The sequence below is a fragment of the Xiphophorus maculatus genome, chromosome 19, assembly GCF_002775205.1.
Source record: "Xiphophorus maculatus strain JP 163 A chromosome 19, X_maculatus-5.0-male, whole genome shotgun sequence".
Taxonomy (NCBI): Eukaryota; Metazoa; Chordata; class Actinopteri; order Cyprinodontiformes; family Poeciliidae; genus Xiphophorus; species Xiphophorus maculatus.
In genome coordinates this window covers 20,497,811-20,516,491 of record NC_036461.1, presented here as the reverse complement: position 1 = coordinate 20,516,491, position 18,681 = coordinate 20,497,811, and the positions used below count along the sequence as shown (strand labels likewise).

At 40.3% G+C, this 18,681-nt stretch overlaps 1 protein-coding gene across 1 annotated transcript; it reads left to right on the top strand.

Annotated features, from left to right (window-relative positions):
* Nucleotides 1-2,159: 2,159 nt before the first annotated feature.
* Nucleotides 2,160-17,999, top strand: rcor1 (REST corepressor 1). The gene is made up of 13 exons (XM_023352890.1): nt 2,160-2,608; nt 2,694-2,753; nt 5,840-5,920; nt 6,028-6,080; nt 8,020-8,181; nt 14,081-14,199; nt 14,279-14,354; nt 14,436-14,486; nt 15,612-15,758; nt 15,835-15,912; nt 16,019-16,076; nt 16,153-16,403; nt 17,322-17,999. Exons 1-13 carry the CDS (start codon nt 2,419-2,421, stop codon nt 17,349-17,351), a joined length of 1,356 nt encoding a protein of 451 aa, XP_023208658.1. The 5' UTR covers nt 2,160-2,418; the 3' UTR covers nt 17,352-17,999.
* The last annotated feature ends 682 nt before the right edge of the window (nt 18,000-18,681 follow it).

Here is an 18,681-nt window from a genome sequence, read left to right as displayed (position 1 = left end):
TGATGGTGCATCCAGAAAGTTTTCACAGCGCTTCACTTTCCCCACAGTTTCTTTTTTTTTTTATCTTATAGTCTTATTCCAAATTGTATTAAATTAATTTCTTTTCTCAAAATTCTGCCTCTACCTGCTGCTGTAAAACGTCCTTACAGCTGAGCATATGCAGCTGTTTTTTTTTCCCCTCAAACTTTTTCTATTTGATTATATAAAAAGATCAACTATTTCTGAAGTTGAGCACATTCTTAATGGCTGTTACATGCAGCAGTTTGTTTCTATAGTCGTGTGTTTACTGTCCGTCTACATCCATTTATTAGTTTTCCCGTTTCTCATTACAAAGGATGGATTTCTAAAAAGTAACATGTCAGGATAAAACAGACATTTGTTTTTCAATAATATAACCAATGTCAGCGTTTTTTTATTCATATTCAAGATTGCACGGAAACAAGGAAGTAAATGATATAGAACAAATGCTGCAAGAACAAATCTTTACCTCCATCACTTCTATAGTCAATATGTTTATTGACAATTAACGACAACTTTGAAGATGAAAAGGTTTTTCATGACTGTGAACCTATTTCACCATGGCAACGTTACAATGTGCAGCTGTAGATACAATGTGCCTTGTTTGGTTCTTCAGGAAAATAACCACAGCATTTCCCTCTCAAACAGAGAATATCAGAAAAGGAAAAAACCCTCTGCAGTGTTTGGCTTGATCTGTTCAGGTGTTTTGCATTTCTTCTTCTTTAACCAGCATAAAACCACAGCCTGACATCTGCAGCTGGTTTAATACGTGTTCACATGACATCTCAGTTATCTGTCTGCACGGCCAAGCGGTCAGAGGGAGCAGATCACAGAGCGTCCCGTTTCCCAGAGAAACGCATTAACCAACACCTGAGTCCAGCGCCAAAGGAGAGGGCCAGAACCCAGGGGCCCGGGGTCGCTAGGACACGAGGTTCAGCTAAAAAGAATGCATGATGGGCAGAAATGAAGCAATTAATAATTCTAAGATAAGGCAACACAAAACAAAATGATTTACTGGACATCAAAGGAAAGACAGAAAGTCCCAGACATTTACTGGCCAAGACTCTGAGCACAAACAAGGAGCAGGCTGTGGTTTCAAGTCATCACTGCATGCAGACACACAGTGTGAATATGTTCAACTATAGCAGAAATAAGATGAGGATGAAGGAGCCAAAATTTACATGTATTTGCAGCTAATTGTTCTTTTCTTTTCTATTAATAAGAAAGAGAAAAGGAAGGCAGGCTGTGACAGAGCGGCATGTTTCTGTTGTTCCCTGTGTTCACCGACAGCCTGGGGGAAGAAACTGTCTCTTTAGCAGCTGGTTTCTGTACTGCAGAAACGACCTGGAGGTAAAAGTCGAAACCGTTTGTGTCCAGGATGTGTGTGGTCTGCAGACATTGCTAGCTGCTCCTTTCCTGAACCCGGACCTGCGCAGGTCCTGGAAAGAGGGAAGGTCAGCCCTGTCTGTCCTCTTTTGCAGAACTGATTATTCATAAAAGCATCGCATAACAGAAACAGATGTTAACAGAATAAAACAATCACATGTCTTTGCATGTCACCTTCCTAAAAATATTGGCCAAAGGCGATTTTGTCAACAACAAAAAAAAAAAAAAATCACTTTTGGCAGAAGCTGATGTTAGCCTACTTCATGCTCTACATGTCAGACTGTGATCTGTGACCATCTACAATGACTCTATAATGACACTTTGACGTATTTGACTTAATAAGAGCTGCAACATTTAATTCCCCTTTGGGATTAATAAAGTACGTTTGAATTTTAAATAAATTTTTAAAAAGTTGAAATAAAATGAAAATGCGTCTGAATTTGTTGTAATTTAGGTTCTAAAAGTCAGACCCCAAACTGCTTGAGTAACATAATAGTGATATGAATTTTTAAAAAAAAAGTATTTCATTAAAACTAAAATATTTCCAAGTTAAACCCCGGATAATTTCATGGCCTATCAGCTCCTCTGATTGAATGTTATGTTTAAATTATTTTTTTCTTGTTGTTGCTTGGAATTGTATTAATATGTGCATTTTGATTCTCTTCTGAACAAAGTGATGTAGTGTGAGAGCTGCAGGCTCTGTAGAGGCACTGTTGAGGACGACCTGTGATGGCAGCAGAGATCCCACTCAGATTCTCCTCTCAGATCGATCAGCCTCACATGCTCCGCTCTCCTGGATCACTTTCTGGAACTGGCTCTCGGTAGTTGTTGCTGCTGGTGGTCTGGGCCGCTCTCCGCCTGTCCGCCTGCTTGTATGTGATCGTTCGTGGTCTCGGTTATCGGTTCCCGAACTTTTAGGACTCCCCCGACTTTCAGACAGCCCACTCGGCTGCTTTGGTTCAGGCAGGAAAGCTAACAGGCTAAGTGCTAGCCTGAGCCGGCTCAGTCCTCCTGATGCCGACGATGCTGGAGAGGAACTCGGAGGCTCCGGTGAAGAAGCGGGGCCGAGCCCCGGCCAGCAGCGGCAGCGGCTACCCCGGAGGAGCGGCGAACAACGGCAGGAAGAACTTGTCCGGTAATGAGACCAGCACCATCAGCTGCTGGGAAGAAGGAAGTTCAGGCTCCAGCAGCGACGAGGACCATGGTGGGTAGCCACGGTCACATTACAACTACTCTGTTCGGCTTCTCCTTCCAGCTGCCCAAGTTCTGATGAGTGTTTGTGCGCTCAGGTGGAGGAGGGATGCGCGTCGGACCGCAGTACCAGGCCGTGGTTCCGGACTTTGACCCGGGTAAGAATTAGAACGTAGCTTATAATAGACCAGAGGCGGCGTGGTAGCCTCGAACAATCGCTGAGCGAAACTGCATCCTCCGTTCCTGTCATACTGGTTCCAGATGAAGGTGCTCTGGTTCCGAACGAGTCGTCTCTGTCTGCAGCTGCTTAAGATGATTGTAGATGTTTTTGAAGACGGAGAACAGACGTCCAGGGGCGGTCCACGACTGTGTGAGGCCCTACACAGAATTTGATTTGGGAACTTTCCAGAGCTATTGTTGCTTACCGCAGCTTAGCTAACATCTAGTTTATGTTGTCTGTGGTTAAGTGTTTGTGTCGTATACATGTAATACTATAAAAAAATGCATAAACAATCATTTTTAAAATAAAACTAGCAAATATAATCACTTAATTAATTGCACAATTGAATGTGTGTTGCTTAGAACCTCATACTGACACAAGGCTATTAGTAGAAGCCTTCTATTGATAGAATGTGATTCTATCTATTGATAATGTGATTCTATCTATTGATAGAATCACATTAACATGTTTCAGTGTTTAAAACTTAAGATACTTTTTGTTGTTTCTGAACAAACTCTCTCGTGACCTTTTATTGCTGTTATCATACAGAATGCACCTTTTTTGTAATAATTAGTATTTTTGCTATTCTTAAATTTGCACACGTAATGCGTAAGATCAGATCAGAACTTGGGGAAAAAAACATTTCCTTGCTAAACTCCATCAAAGTGGAACACCCAACAGCAGGATCTGAAACTATCTACTGTCATTTCTTTGGGACAATTCAAATGTCGTTTAAGACAAAAAGCTAATATTGTGTTTCATCACCTATTTAACTAAGTCAAATTTGTTAATTACTGTGCTTTCATTTATTTATTTTTGGTTTCGTTTGATCAAAACAGGTCTCTCTGGTAAATGAGATCTTGGATCTCAGTGAGAGAACATGTACAAATATAGGTCAAATAAAAACAAGATGAAGTTCCAATTCATCCATCCATTTCTCAGTCGATCCCACTATCGCTTGGCAGCAAGATACTCGAACTCCTTTGCTTGAGGCGGAGACTGGACGAGGTCAAACCCAGTCCCAGTTCTCCCTGCTACATTGAAGAGGCGTCTCAACCACAACAGCTTCACACTCCTGGTCTTGAACGCGTGGAGGTAATTCAGTTCGTCTCCCATTCAGTCACCTTCTGAGTTCTTAAACTGCTCCCACCACGGAGATATCGGTGACTGGATGAGAAGATCCTCGATCTGCTAATTCCAACGTCCAACCATTCAGTTCAGTTCGGGTCGGGGCTTCTGTGGCGTGTTTAATAAACCTGCAATACATGCAGCACAGAGAAAGCCAAACAAGAATGCACAATATAAAGTTGTGTTAATCTACTTATTAGCTTAAGTAAAGGAGTAGATGGTTTAATCTGTTGAGGAAATAAAGTAAGTAGGGTGCAGAAGTTATTCAGACTGAAACAATCACACATCCCAGATGATTTTCACCTGATTCACCCTGCAGTTCCAACAAGCGACAAGATGGAGCCGGAAGACGTTAGACACAAAAGCTGAAAACGGGAGAAGGTACACTGCTTACTTAAATGATGGTCTGGAAACAAAAGCAGTACAATCATAATTAAAATAATATGTCAGGTTTATGTCAGGCTCAGGCCTTTAATTAGAGGTAATTAGTCAGGTTGAATCGGTATCGGCTCAGACCAGGTCAGGCTGGATTTTCATAAGCCTGATCTAAACTCTGCTACATATAGGTTTGAACCAGGGATGGTTGTCTTTGCAGTGTCGTCAAGAACTTTTCCACATCTTCCACGAGGCCAAGCAAAAATCCTTCTCCATAACTTCTCTGACTGACTTCTATTCCTGAGTTTTTTGTTTGTGCAACCGGAACAGCTGTAGATGTTCTGACCGTCTGGTACCTGTCTGCTGTCTTGGAGTGTCCAAGAACAACGAAGCCCCAAAGGCCTCCTTCCTCTCCTGGGTTTCAATCACTTCTGTGATCCCCAAAGGAACGCTCTTGTTGTCACTCACCAGGAACAGCTCCTGGAAGGCTGTGGTGACACGGTCCTGTCAGAAACCCTGGGGGTCATATTAAGCAATTACAACATAACAGCATGGTGAGCGCTAGAACATTCCCCCTCCAGCCATCTATGCTGTCTCTGTGTTTGGTGGGCATATTTGTCAGGTGGGGGCTGGAACTCTTGTAATGGTCAGATTTTCAACACTATATGTAGAGAGTGAATGTCTTTTTCAGGCAACAGATGGGTGGACCAGGCGTGTTTTACCTCCAACCATGCTGAGTCACGGACCCATAGATAAATGGAAATGCCCGCAATCAGAGCAATGCGCTCTCTCGATGAGCAAATGCACTGCTATGATTGTTTGGTACACTCCTCAAGGTTTTCGGCAGGAGTCTGTCACAGCAAACATGGCCCTTTCAGATGTAATGTCTACATCCCCATGTGGGACATGAGAGGAGTTCTCCTGGACAAGTGAGAAGATCTCACAAACACATTCCGGCACCAGACCTTACCAGTCCACCTTCACCTTGTTTGGTTTCCCCAGATTTGTCTGGCTGCTGCCTCCACCACCAAATCAAACTCACTACCAAACTTTCAACAGCAACAAAAACCTCCGATTGGGATCTGAGAGGCTTTTCTTCCCAGTTACATCACCACTAGGATTCATCATTGCCCACATGGGCATTGAGGTCCAGAATACCATCCGGAGAGTCCAGGAAGTGTTCTGTTTGGTACATAAGCACAGATAATAGTCAGAGTCTTCCCTCCATATAAAGAGCTCTTTCACTTGCAGGGAGATCTCCGATACTGAGCCGATGGAAAAAAAAAAAAAGTGTGCAGATACATCAAGCGGTTGTGGCAGTGGGCCTGATTTGTGCCATTTTTGTATTGAGGATGCAGACTGCACAAGCTAATTCTGAGGCTCACAAATGAGTTTATAAATTACAAACACATTTTTCTTTCAACGGTTATTACAGTTATATATATATATATATATATATATATATATATATATATATATATATATAATGATTTCTCTGTGGTCCTGTATCTCTGTTCCCAGATGTCGCCAAAGCAGCTCACCTCAGAGACAACCTGGGGATGCTGGTTTGGATCCCCAGCAGCTGCCTGAACCAGACTCAGAGTAAGAGACAGACAATGGCTTCTTATCACGTTAGCTCAGCACATTTCAGCACCTCATCAGGGGTTTCAGCGTCATGCTGTACAGACTAACGTTGTGTTGTGTTGCAGTGGACGAGTACATTGCCATCGCCAAAGAGAAACACGGCTACAACATGGAACAGGTGAATATTTATTGCAGTTTTCTCAGGCAGCATCAGCTTCTTGGTCCGACCAGGAGGAGTTCTAGAGGATTGTTGTTAAATGTCGCTCCGAAACAGATGCTGGGAATTTCTTCATTTTCTCCGAGTGGACTGTCATAGAGAGACCGTTCAATAATGGTCTTTTTGAAAAGTCTCATAGACTGTTCAGTGTCTTTCAGTGGGTTCCCATTGGTTGAAGGTTTTCACCAGTTTGGTAGAAGTTGGGTATGGTGCATTCACTGCTCTGTCACCTGCCAGGGCTGATCAAGTTAAAAATGTACTGATTCTATCCACCACTGATTCTTGAGTTCATCTGTAGTTTCCATGTAAACTTGGCTTTAGTTATAGCTGTAGACTAATTATGCTGATTAATGTCCTTGTCTCAGGAGAAGATGGCATCAGAGAAAAGTGAAGATGATGCTTAAAGTGTGTCTGACACATTAATGATGATTTTCATTCTGTTCTGTTGGTTACTGACAGGCATTCTTTGGGTGACCTTTCACCTCACAGACCAAAACAACTGTTCAACATGCAATGATCTAAATCTACAGTATCTAAATATGCCTCAGAAGTCTTCTTTTTATTGACATTGTTTAGAATCATATGTCAACATGCACTTTTAATTGGACCACCCGGTTAATTCACCACTTGGCCAATTTGTACCCAAACGTGCCATTTTGTGTCAGTCTGTTGGAAACAAACTCTTAAATGGCCCATGGTTCAATAATGGACATTGAGCCGTGCGGCTACTGCTCTGGTTGACATCCCTGCTTCTAACATGCCAATGGCACGCTCCCGCATAACTTGCGACATCTGAGGCATTTATGACCTGTGACAAAATTTGACATTCTGGGGTGGCCCTTTATTGTCCCCAGTCCAAGGATTGTCCAACTGTTGCTCATTTTGTCTGATCACCCACTGGACATTGCCCCACCCATGCACTGAAGAAAAACACAACTCACTGAGTATTCCTCACTGACAGCAAGTTGGATTAAAAATTATTCACAAATCAAGAGAAATATTACTTTTGTACAATAAAATGCTCATTTACAGTTGTTAACTCCAGATGGCAACAATATTTGACATGGGGCGTTAATATTTTTGTTCAGTATAGAAAATTACATTGAACTGTTTGGTACGAAATGGGTATGAAACGTTTCTCTGGACGGTACATGTTGGTACAACATGTGCCCCTTGTGGGTACAGACTCACCTATTTTGGTACGGTAGGCTGAGTTGGTACAAAATGTCCCTCTGGTTGGGTGGAAACTGAGGCAGGGTGGAAAAATATGTATTGGGAGAGGGCTGCATGGTAATAAGCAATAAATCATTTAATCGCATGATAAATTCAAACAAACTCAATCATTTCCATTTGCATGATTTATTTATTTACTTATTGTTGTCTTCTTTTTTTCTCTCTTTCTGCCAAAAACTGGATAACAAAAGCCTTCAGTCTGGGTCACTGGTCTCAGCCAGCTGTTTCTGTGCAGGACAGTTTTGTTTACAGAGACTTTAGGATTCATTTTATTTGTTGTTTCTGTTGTTTTATGTATTTTTGGGGGGATATTTAACATGTTGTACAGTTCCAGGTTCAAATGTTCAATAGAAATTTAAATTTATTGATCTTGAGAATGTGTTCTTGTTATATTACTTGAAAAGGGTCTCAAAACAACAATATTGTCATTTATCATAATAACTTTTGAGACTATTTATTGTCCAGCAAAATCTGTTATTGTGACAGGAATACCATAAGTCCGATATGAAGGTACAAAATAACAAAGCCATTGAAATGACCAAAACCTCTTACAAAATCATTTCATACTTTATCTCATGCAGGTTAACAGACTGAAATATGTAAGATGTGTTTTGTTGTGCTTTCCGACTCGCCTGACCCGGTCTCCTCTCCCCTCGACCCGCTCCAGGCTCTGGGGATGCTCTTCTGGCACAAGCACAACATCGAAAAGTCTCTGGCCGACCTGCCGAACTTCACTCCGTTTCCTGATGAGTGGACGGTGGAGGACAAGGTCTTGTTCGAGCAGGCCTTCAGCTTCCATGGGAAGAGCTTTCACCGCATCCAGCAGATGGTACTAGTACAACATCTTTATATTTGATTCATTATTAGATATAAGTATAATATAACCCTCTTTATATTTGTTAGGATTTAATTTGTATGTCTTTTTAACAAAGGAATTGCCTTGTTCATATATAAATACAACCTCAGATAGACCCTTAAGTAGCAAGTAAATAGCAGTTTGCTCTTGCTGTTTCCATAGTAATAAGAGTATGACCTCTCCCCTCGTGATGATCAGGAAATGTGAACAAAAAAGTCAATCATAACTTTTGTGGAGATTTGATCCTCTTTCAAATGTAGGTATTCCAATTTAAAAAAATTAGAATATTTTGATACTCATTAACTGTATTCATCAATTTTTGGGGGGAAAGTTCAATTCAATTTCTGTAGCCAGACCTCAGCCTGACCACTGTTTGACCTGTTTCAATCAAGAAAACACTTAAATAGGACCGGCCTGACAAAGGTAGACTTCACACTGCAGTGGAAGAAAATTTAGGAACAAATAAAGAGAAACAGAAATGAAGATCTGTGTGTCTGGAAAAGGAGAAAAAAATGTTACAGAGCTATTTCTAAAGTTGTGAAACCCCAGAGAACTACAGTGAGAATCATTATTCACCAACAGCAGTGACCTCTCCAAGAGGTCACCAAACGACCCACAACAAAGTCCAAAGAACTGCAGGCTTCACTTGTCTCAGTTAAGATCAAAGTTCATGACTCCACCTTAAGAAAGAGAAACTGGACGTAAATGACCCAGACAACCACTGCTGAGCTTGTCTCAGTTTTGTTAGAAGACATCTTGATGAGTATCAAGATGTTTTTGGATCTAGAGTATAACAGTCAGAGCATTGCAGAAAAGGAACCAACAGTAAGACATGGTGGTGGCAGAGTGATGGTCTGGGTCTGCTGTGCTGCCAGAGGACCTGGAGGACCATCTGTGGTACGGCTTTCCCTTCGCTTTCTGCTCTTTTTGTCTATCTATTGCTGAATAAAGGCCACTAATGCCCCATAGAAAAACCAAACCAGACAGTTTATTCTCAATAACTTTCCAGTGTGGCTGAAACACATGAATTCTGCAAATGTGAGTTGCTAGAAAGTTCCTCCACGGTGCTGTTAAACACTCACTGCCAGTAATTACAAGCATTAGATTGTAATTGTTGCTGCTAAGGGTGGAACAGAACAGTTCCTCATTTTCGTCCAGTAATCTGACATCAGCTTGTGGGAAAACTATGTCAGGCCTCCGTCTCCATAGAAACACCCTGTAGCTTCTCCTGGGGATTCCCAGGCTAAAAGGAATAAATATGGATATTTAATTTTCAACTAACTGAACAATTAAAGGATTATGTATAAACAAAAAGAAAAGACATTAAAATAATTTTGGAAATGGTCATTTAAGATGGCTTCTGCTTAGGAAATAAATATACATGTTGCAAATACATGTAGACATAGTTCTTTTGTCCTTGTATTATTCCTCTAAAGCACACGTGTCAAACTCAAGGCCCGGAGTCCCAATCCGGGCCGCTGGAGCTCTTCATGTTCAATACTGCAGAGGTACGCATAAATAGAAGTTTCAAGATACCAGCTCTGTGTTTAAATATTACTTTATGAGTCAAATCAAATCAGTTTCTATACTGCCGTATCGTATCAGTCAGTCGCTCCAGTTTTTTGTGATTCCGCAATCGCCGAAATTCACGCAAAACTAAACAAATCCAAAGACTCTTGCATGCTGCTAATACTAATAACTTTTTTATGAAGTGTTTTCAAACAAAGTTCTGAAGAAAAGAAAAGCAAAGCAGATTAATACAGTTTATTATGCATAATTTGACTGCAAAAAATGGTTAAAAACATTGGGGTTAGGTGATGCTGACCTCCACCTGCAGGTGGCAGTATAACTTACTTCTGCTGCCTCAGTCTTGATGTCCAGTTATCAGTGATCGATGTGGCAAGTAACAAAATTTTTAAAGTAGCACCACAAAGTCAGGGATTTTCACAGCTAAAATGTCAAAAGATTTTGGCAATAAAAATCTTAAGAAGCACTCATCAAATACAGAAAGTTATTTATTAAGATATTGACAGTTTGTTAATGGGCTTTGTTAATACATTAAGTGGCAACTGGCCCTTTCAGAACATTGATGATTTTGATGTGGCCCAAAATGAAAGTGGGTTTGACACCGCCGCTCTAAAGTTGATATTTTTGCTCTTTTTGTTTTTACGCTGCTTTAAAAGCAAAGTGAAATTCCTTGTTTGTGCTGTGCTGTGATTCTGATTCTTCTGAGGCTGTTTTTGGATTTCTCTAAAGAATCTGACATCAACTGTAAGGGAAATGGTCTGGAAATGGAGGGAAGTGAAGATAGGTACCAATTTTTAGAAAGCGGCAATTGTGAATAAAAGTTTAGCCAGATGATTAACTCGTTCATACCATAATTTGACTCTTCATCACCTGTTAGATCAGAAGATAACATTTTGTTGTATTAAAACTTAAAAGAATAGATTTTTTTTAACAAGATCCAGTTCTGAAAATCTACTCTGAAAGCAGACTGCAAGATGCTAAAGGAAGTCTTCAGAAACCTTCAGATATCGGCAGCAGATCTCCAGCGGGCTCACAGTCTCAAATCGTTTGGACACCAAAACAATTTTGTTGATGTATTTTGTTTAATGAGTAAAAAAAAGCCTTTTTTTTAAGATATAAAACCTAAATTAGACCTCAATCTGTGAACATTATTTTTGAAAGATCCAGATATTTAATAGGGTGTCCTAGTTTTTGAATTAGTAAGTTTCCCACATCTGCAGAAAAAACTCTAAAGGTTGACACAAGCTTGACGTTGGCTCTACTTGAATATTTACACCCTTTGACTTTCTCTGCCACAAACTTCAGTGTACTTTACTGTGGCAGACAGTAAAGTACTGTCTGCCACAGTAGACAGTACTTTATAACAGTAAAGTTATATCCACAGACTGGTGGATGTAAAGTGTAAGGAAACTGGATTTTAAAAACGTGACAATCTAAAAAGTGTGTTGTGAATGAAAGAGCGTTTGTCTCCTTTATAGATTTTTTTAGTTTTTGCTCTTTTGTTTTATTTCAAACAACATAAAACACAGTTTTCAGTTGATGATTTTATTTACTAAGGGGAGCAAAGTGTTGCAAACCAAACCTGCCCTATGGGAAAAGTAATCAACCCGTAAACTGAATTGTTGGTTGTTTCACCCATGACAGGAACAGCTGCCATCAATCGTTCTTAGTAACTGGCAACGAGTCTTTCACATCACTACGTAGTTTGGATCATGAATGGCCTATTTAAAGTCGATCTCAATCAGATTTAGTCACATTTATTGTCTTCCTCCCTTTCACAGCTTTGCACCACTTCTTGTTAGTTATTGTAGTCTGGTTGTAACCAAATGCAGAAAGTTCATACGATATGAAAACTTTGCAATGTGCTATTTTTCTGTAACCCACCATGTTGGTTCAGAAAGCACAATTATAGGAATTCTTAATGTAAAATAAATAATAAACCGTGGCGTTGCTCAGAGCACAAAGCATAGAATTAGACTCAATAGATCTGCCTTACCTCACATTGTCACTGATAATAAATCTAGAATTTTTTTAAAAATATTGGCACAGATACACATGCTAATATTGAATCAGTGCGTCTCTAGCAGGGACATGCGGTCAGTGGAGGCAAGTGAGGCAGAGCCTCACCTGTCATAATGGAAAAATATAATAAGATAATTTATATTGCTATTTTCACCCTGTGGTTTGTACTGTAAAATATTTATTTTTTATTTAGATTAACCAATTTTGATTATTTTTTTCTTCAAAATCACTGAATTTTCACATTTTCCCATTAAAATGCTAGGAAGCAAAGCTGGTGAGGCAGCAGCGAGCTGAGCCTCACCTGGGATTGATCAACCTCTCGGCAACTTCACTGGCTGCCATTCTGACAGCATGTTCCTCCTGTCTGTATGTCGCCAATGAAATGGCTATAAAACATTTAATTTTTGAACTAATTTTCCGTAATTTAGCTTATATATATATATAAAATGTACAATGTTTTTTGTCACTAACTGTGTGTGTAACGTGTTTCGTGTGCTGAGGAGTACGGTGGCCGACAGGTGCAAATGCGCAGCAAAAGAGAAAACATGCAAACAAAAAAGAAGACACCCCCGAATGAAATGCAGCAAATAAAAAGAGAGACGCAAACACCCCCGAATGAAATGCAGCAAATAAAAAGAGAGACGCAAACACCCCCGAATGAAATGCAGCAAACAAAAAGTGTTGAAAACGGAAGTGCTCCAGACCACTAGGGGGAGTCAAAGAAAATAGTATTCATTTCTATGGGACCAGATGCAAGATTCTTCTTCTTCTTCTTCTTCTTCTTGGTATTTATTGGCGGTTGGCAACAAACTTACAGTAGCATTACCGCCACTTACCAGTATGGAGTGTGGTTCGAGATGGTCTATAAACTTTCACTTTCTACCTTTTCCCTCCATTAACTCCTGATTAAACATACCCCCACACATACACACCTGCTTATATTATCCAACTTGCTTATAACTTTATATACCCCTCTTTGATATTCTTTACACATTCACACCCAACTTGCTCTACTCATATCCTATGAAATAGCTTTGTTTTTTTAAGATACCGAATAATTATTTGAATATGTCTACTCCCGAAATCTCTCCTCAAAAATTCTATTAAATTAAACCTTTCTTTAATACCTACACACTCTCTCAGCATGCATCTTCTCTCTTCTTCATACTTACAACACTCTAAAATAACATGCTCTATTGTTTCAGACTTCTCACAATAATCACACTTTCCAGATGCAAGATTCAGAGAGATACCTTTACTTTCTTTCAAATTTCTTTCTCTGAATCTTGCATCTGGTCCCATAGAAATGAATACTATTTTCTTTGACTCCCCCTAGTGGTCTGGAGCACTTCCGTTTTCAACACTTTTTGTTTGCTGCATTTCATTCGGGGGTGTTTGCGTCTCTCTTTTTATTTGCTGCATTTCATTCGGGGGTGTTTGCGTCTCTCTTTTTATTTGCTGCATTTCATTCGGGGGTGTTTGCGTCTCTCTTTTTATTTGCTGCATTTCATTCGGGGGTGTTTGCGTCTCTCTTTTTATTTGCTGCATTTCATTCGGGGGTGTTTGCGTCTCTCTTTTTGTTTGCTGCATTTCATTCGGGGGTGTCTTCTTTTTTGTTTGCATGTTTTCTCTTTTGCTGCGCATTTGCACCTGTCGGCCACCGTAGAGGAGCGATCAGAAACGGCAGAGAACAGATTCGAGGCGAGGCAGGCAGTTCTCCTGCCTCATGGCAGGGGGCGTTCATGATCCCAGACATTGTAACTCCACAACTGTAGAGTAAGAGACAGTAACAGCGAGCTAGCCATACGGTAAAGTCAAGTTCAGCGATATATTTATAGTTTTCTCCTCTTACCACAACAATCACTTATTAATAATAAAATAAACATTAAGCCTAAAACTATACTACTGCAGCAGACTGAATGTTCTGCTCTTTGTGTGGGAAATAATTCGGTGTTTTTTTAGGGGCGTTTTTGTCAGTTGCTATGGCAACGAGTCTGCGTGTGTGAGAGTGAGAAAGACGTGGTTTTGAGTTGTACTTGAACGCTTTTTCTCTTTGCTGTGGAGCACAGCACGAAATTGATCATACCTAAATTTCCAAGTTTGACTGAGTTAACGGAGTTATTCTACCGCAGCAGCGTGGCTATGAATGACATGTAGAACAACCGTCTTTTCACAGTTGTCCGCATGCGCGAGATTTCCGTCACACGCAGGTGGTCTACATTTACATATCTGATTTAAGTCAGTGCCTCACCAGCTTTGCGCCTCACCGCGCGTCACTGGTCTCTAGTATTGCATTGATCCACGAGTGACTGTGTTTCTGTAGCTACCTGATAAGTCCATGGCCAGTCTGGTGCGTTTTTACTACTCCTGGAAGAAAAGTCGCAGTAAAACCAGCATGATGGACCGACAGACCCGGAAACAGAAGCGGGAGCAAGGCGACAGGTGAGGAGGAGTCCGCGCAGGCAACATGGCCGCCCTGCCATGCGCTGAACCTGGGCGATAACTAGCTCTGTTTGCGCAGTGATGAAGAGGTGGAGAATGGGAACGAAAATCCTTCCAGCGACTCAGAGATGGACCTGAATAAAGACAAGAAGGAGGTAAGACGCAGTTCATGATAACCGGCTGCTAGTTAACCGGCTTCTGGTTAACCCGTTGCTAACTGACTCCGCTTGTTGCAGCCGAGTTCTGGATCCGAGAAGCCCGAGGTGAAACCACCGCCTGGTCTAAAGGTAAGAACACTGCGCGACACTTAAGGCCCCCAAAAATCTGTTTTTGTCCTATTTTTCTTTTTATATTTTTCATAATAATTTTGTTGTAGTTTCCTTATTTTGTATTTATTCTAAGACTGTATCTTTTTGTAGTTTTTGACAAAATATGTGTAGATAGGTTATTTTAAGCCTTTGGTATTAGCAAGATGAATTGAACTGTTCAGGGACAACAGATGAAAATTTCTCTTTCATTTCTCTTTATAAACTTATTTTCTGGTCTTCTTGCTCAGATCATTTATTAATTATTTATTTCAGGTTTCAACTGAGAGAACAGTTGCTATGGCTGAGTATTATTTTTCAGAGTGAGGACAAAATGTTTATGGAGTTGGCATTTTAAGCTCAGTTTAGATTCTTTATCATATTAGCTATGAGCATCGTTAGCATTACAGAGAAAGCTGATGGGGTCAGATTAACTCCATTGGCAAAATGACCATTGCAAAATTCATCAACATGAAAATTTTCTTGTCTAACAAGATTTTTAAAATTGTTTTTTAAAAAAAATATTTCTCCTATAAAACCAAAAATATATTCCCTTTTAAATGAGAAAGGTCATAACAGCAACACCTCTTAGGATTTTTAACGTTGTCTGGAAGAAACGGGGTGAAAAGAATGAGTCATCATGACCCCATCGATTCCTTCTTAACAAGTCACAATCTGCCAGAGGAGTTTATTTTTACATCCTGATTTAACAAGAAACTTTCATTTAGTAAGTTTTGCATCACATCGTAACGTGTCGCTGCTCCTGAATTTAGTTCCAAGCCTTGGCATTGAAGTGCATAAAAAGTATCTAACTTTGAGTCCTCTTCATGCAGTAACAACTTCCACACTGAAGAATGTTGATGAGCGACTGAGGACTTTTTAAAGCTGTCAGTCACTCAAAAATTGTTTGCCAGCTGATTTTTTTTATTATTGTTGTTGTTTTTCACTTGCTGTTTTAATTCTGGTTTCTGGTTTAGTTGCTCATAAACTCCAACTTTTCAGTAGTGTGTGTCGGGATCATATTAGCTGATTGTTGGCATATTAGCTCAGGTGTGTTGCTGCGGCTGCTTGCAGTCTGATGTTGACGGCGTCTCTGTGTGTGAGCAGACAGGAGGGAAGATGTCCCAGAGGATGAAGAAACGTCCTCCCAGAGGAATGTTCCTCAGCCAGCAGGACGTGGTGTCTCTGTCCTCTTCCACTGCTCAGGGACTCACCAGACAGCTGGACAGTCAGCTGGTGTCCATAAAGAGACAGGTCTGCTGTGTTCCAGCTCTGTTCAAACGGCTTCGCTCTGCTTGTCTCTGTACGTCGTCTCTTTTCTGTCCCATAGATTCAGACCATCAAGCAGACAAACAGCGCTCTGAAGGAGAAACTCAGCTCAGGAGTGGACGAGTTCAGGCAACCTGAGGTAACCATAGCAACAGCAGTACAAACGGTTGAGTTTTGAATTGTTTCTTTACCAAACATTTAGCGCTGCTGCTGGATACGTTGGTGAGCCGCTGCTTTTGTTTCAGGCAAATCAGAAGTTCAATAATCGCTGGACCACAGAGGAGCAGCTTCTGGCCGTCCAAGGTAACCAGCCAATCAGCTGGTAGCTTTCAGCCACTTAATTAATTACGCTAATTAACGTCTGAATCCCTCCGTCCAGCTATCAGGAAGTACGGCCGCGACTACCAGGCCATTTCAGACGTGATTGGCAACAAGTCTGTGGTGCAGGTGAAGAACTTTCTGGTGAACTACCGGCGAAGGTTTAACCTGGACGAGGTCCTGCAGGAGTGGGAGGCGGAGCATGAAATGGAGGGTGGAGACGTGAAAGCAGAGGAGGAGAAAATGATGGAGGACAACATGACGGCGTGCGCAGCTGAAGACGAAGAGGCTGCTGGCAAGCAGAAGAAGGAGGTGAGATCTTAAACCCTGTGCAGGTCCCAGATGTTCCCAGCTGCTCCTCGGGGCCCCGGGGCCTCTAAAAGTAGAGGGCCAGGGGCCAGAGGGCCATGCCCCCCAAAAATGACATGAGATTCTCAACCTAACCCTAAAATGTTTCACCATGAAAAAAAACTTTTTCAATAAAAGCTTGCAGTAGGGCTGGACAATAAATCAATAACAATATGTATCATGATAGACATGTGATCAATATCAGTAGATAATGCAGAGGAAAAGCTGTAGTTATTTAACCTCTCAGTGAGTGAGAGATTAAATAAAAAAGGTGAGTGGCGTCAACTAACTCACTCACTCTTTGGTTACCTAGCAACAAGCTGTAGTTTGAAGTTTCATCACTCTGCCTCACATATGCTTGAGGACAAAAAGCAACGTAGAGAAAACTGTGGCTAAAACAGGAAATACTGCCACCAGTTTGGCAGTACTTCAAATATTCGAAGCAAAAATCAAATCAATAATTATCAATATTGAAAATTATCTATGGACTGATATGACACACTTATAAGATATGATAAGTCTTTGATATATGATAAGTTTTTCAGCCCTACCTATGTTCAAAAAGCAACAGAAAAACATTGTTAAAGGATTCATAGAGGAGCCATGTTACAAATTCCTGAAGGCGGAGTTTCAGAAAGAGCAGGAGCTTCTTAAAGAGACGGAGACCCAACTTCAAGGAGTTAAATTACAAAGTCAAATTTATTTGAAGTCATATTTGGTATACATAGAATTTTGTAACAATTGAACGTAACATAGTTACATGATTGTCTGGAAAACGCATATTACTGCCACTTTGAGGAGTTAAACATTACTGAGACTCTGATCCTGTTTAGCAGCAAAAATCTCAGAGCCTGTTGTTGATAAGAGGCTTTTATTTTGCAGGACTCGTCTGTTCCGATGGACTCGGAGTGACCGCTAACCTCCAGAGAAACCAGCCTGACACCTGACCCCCAGCCTCCTGGAGGATTGCTTTCTTTAGTCGTCTCTTTATTATTTTGGCCCTCTTGTTTTTCAGTTTTGCTTCTGTTTGCATATGTCACAAAGTCATCCCCAACCTCTATGGACCAATTGATACTTAAGCCATCAGTTGCAGTAAGGACTGTTTTTTGTTTTGTCACATGACGTTTTGAATTGTTTGTGTTTTGGGATCTGAGGTGCAGGAAGAATTGGACGAGGGTTGGGTTGCGTGGGGCTTGTCATGTTCTGATTAGCTTATTGCATTTTTTTAAAGATTTTTTAGAGGGAAAAAAAATCCAATAAAACCAAAGTTTATTAAGAAAATTGTGTGACTTCTATTTCACAGTTTATTTTTCCTTTTGGGATTAAAAGTTTGGTTTCCATAGTTACATATTTAATATGTCTTCATAAACTTTTTTTTAATTATTATTTCATTTTATCAATATTTTGTTCCGAGTGACTAGGAACTGAATTTATTTTTGTTGCACCATTCTCAGGAAAATAGGATTCTTAACGAATGTGTGTGATAATTTTTTTTTCTTTCGTGTTTGTTTTTATGGATTTGCATAATAAAAATTCACAAATAAACATTTTCTGATTTCAGCTATGTGTTTTGTGTATTTTTTTAAACTGCTTTTTAATTGTATCTAATCCAAATATTGGTAGTCACACCAAGGTCCCTCACTGCAAACTCAGTCACCGGAAATGTGCAATGAATCGTTGGTTCATTGCACAATTTTTAGCGTTTTAAATTAAAATGATATCATTTTTATAGTATACTGATAAAATCTTAGTTTTTCAAAACTTAGAAAATATGTTTGATTTTAGAATGATCAATGATTACTACTACTTCAAAGCTTCTCTAATTCTCTCAGATCTGGTGAATATGAACTATGGACCAAGTTCTGACCAATGGTAGCTCATTCTCATATTACAACTAAAAATTAAATCTAAATCCAATTTGGCACCGGTCCAGCTCAACTCAGTCCCCGTCATTATAATCCAGTAAATCAGATTCTTTTAATTTAATGACACCAGGCCAGTTCCATTCATACAGAATCCAGATCAGTGAGTTTCAGTTGACCACGAGGTGACTGTGATATGTTGCCATCACAACCCACAAATACATAAATCTCTGCAGTTCACCGGAAAATTCTTCATAAAACTTAATCCACAATTTGACATAAAAAACCCCAGTCTGCTGAATCTCCCACAGCAGTCATATGACATTGTGTGGGTTTATGATGTAATGACTCTTAATTTCCACAATGGAGGCTCGCCTGCT

Excerpts from the sequence above, each read along its gene's own strand:
- rcor1 (XM_023352890.1), top strand. The coding sequence starts at position 2,419 with ATGCCGACGATGCTGGAGAGGAACTCGGAGGCTCCGGTGAAGAAGCGG. Across the intron at positions 2,609-2,693 it reads CAGCAGCGACGAGGACCATG|GTGGAGGAGGGATGCGCGTC; the intron begins GTGGGTAGCCAC and ends TTGTGCGCTCAG. Across the intron at positions 15,759-15,834 it reads TGGTGTCCATAAAGAGACAG|ATTCAGACCATCAAGCAGAC; the intron begins GTCTGCTGTGTT and ends TCTGTCCCATAG.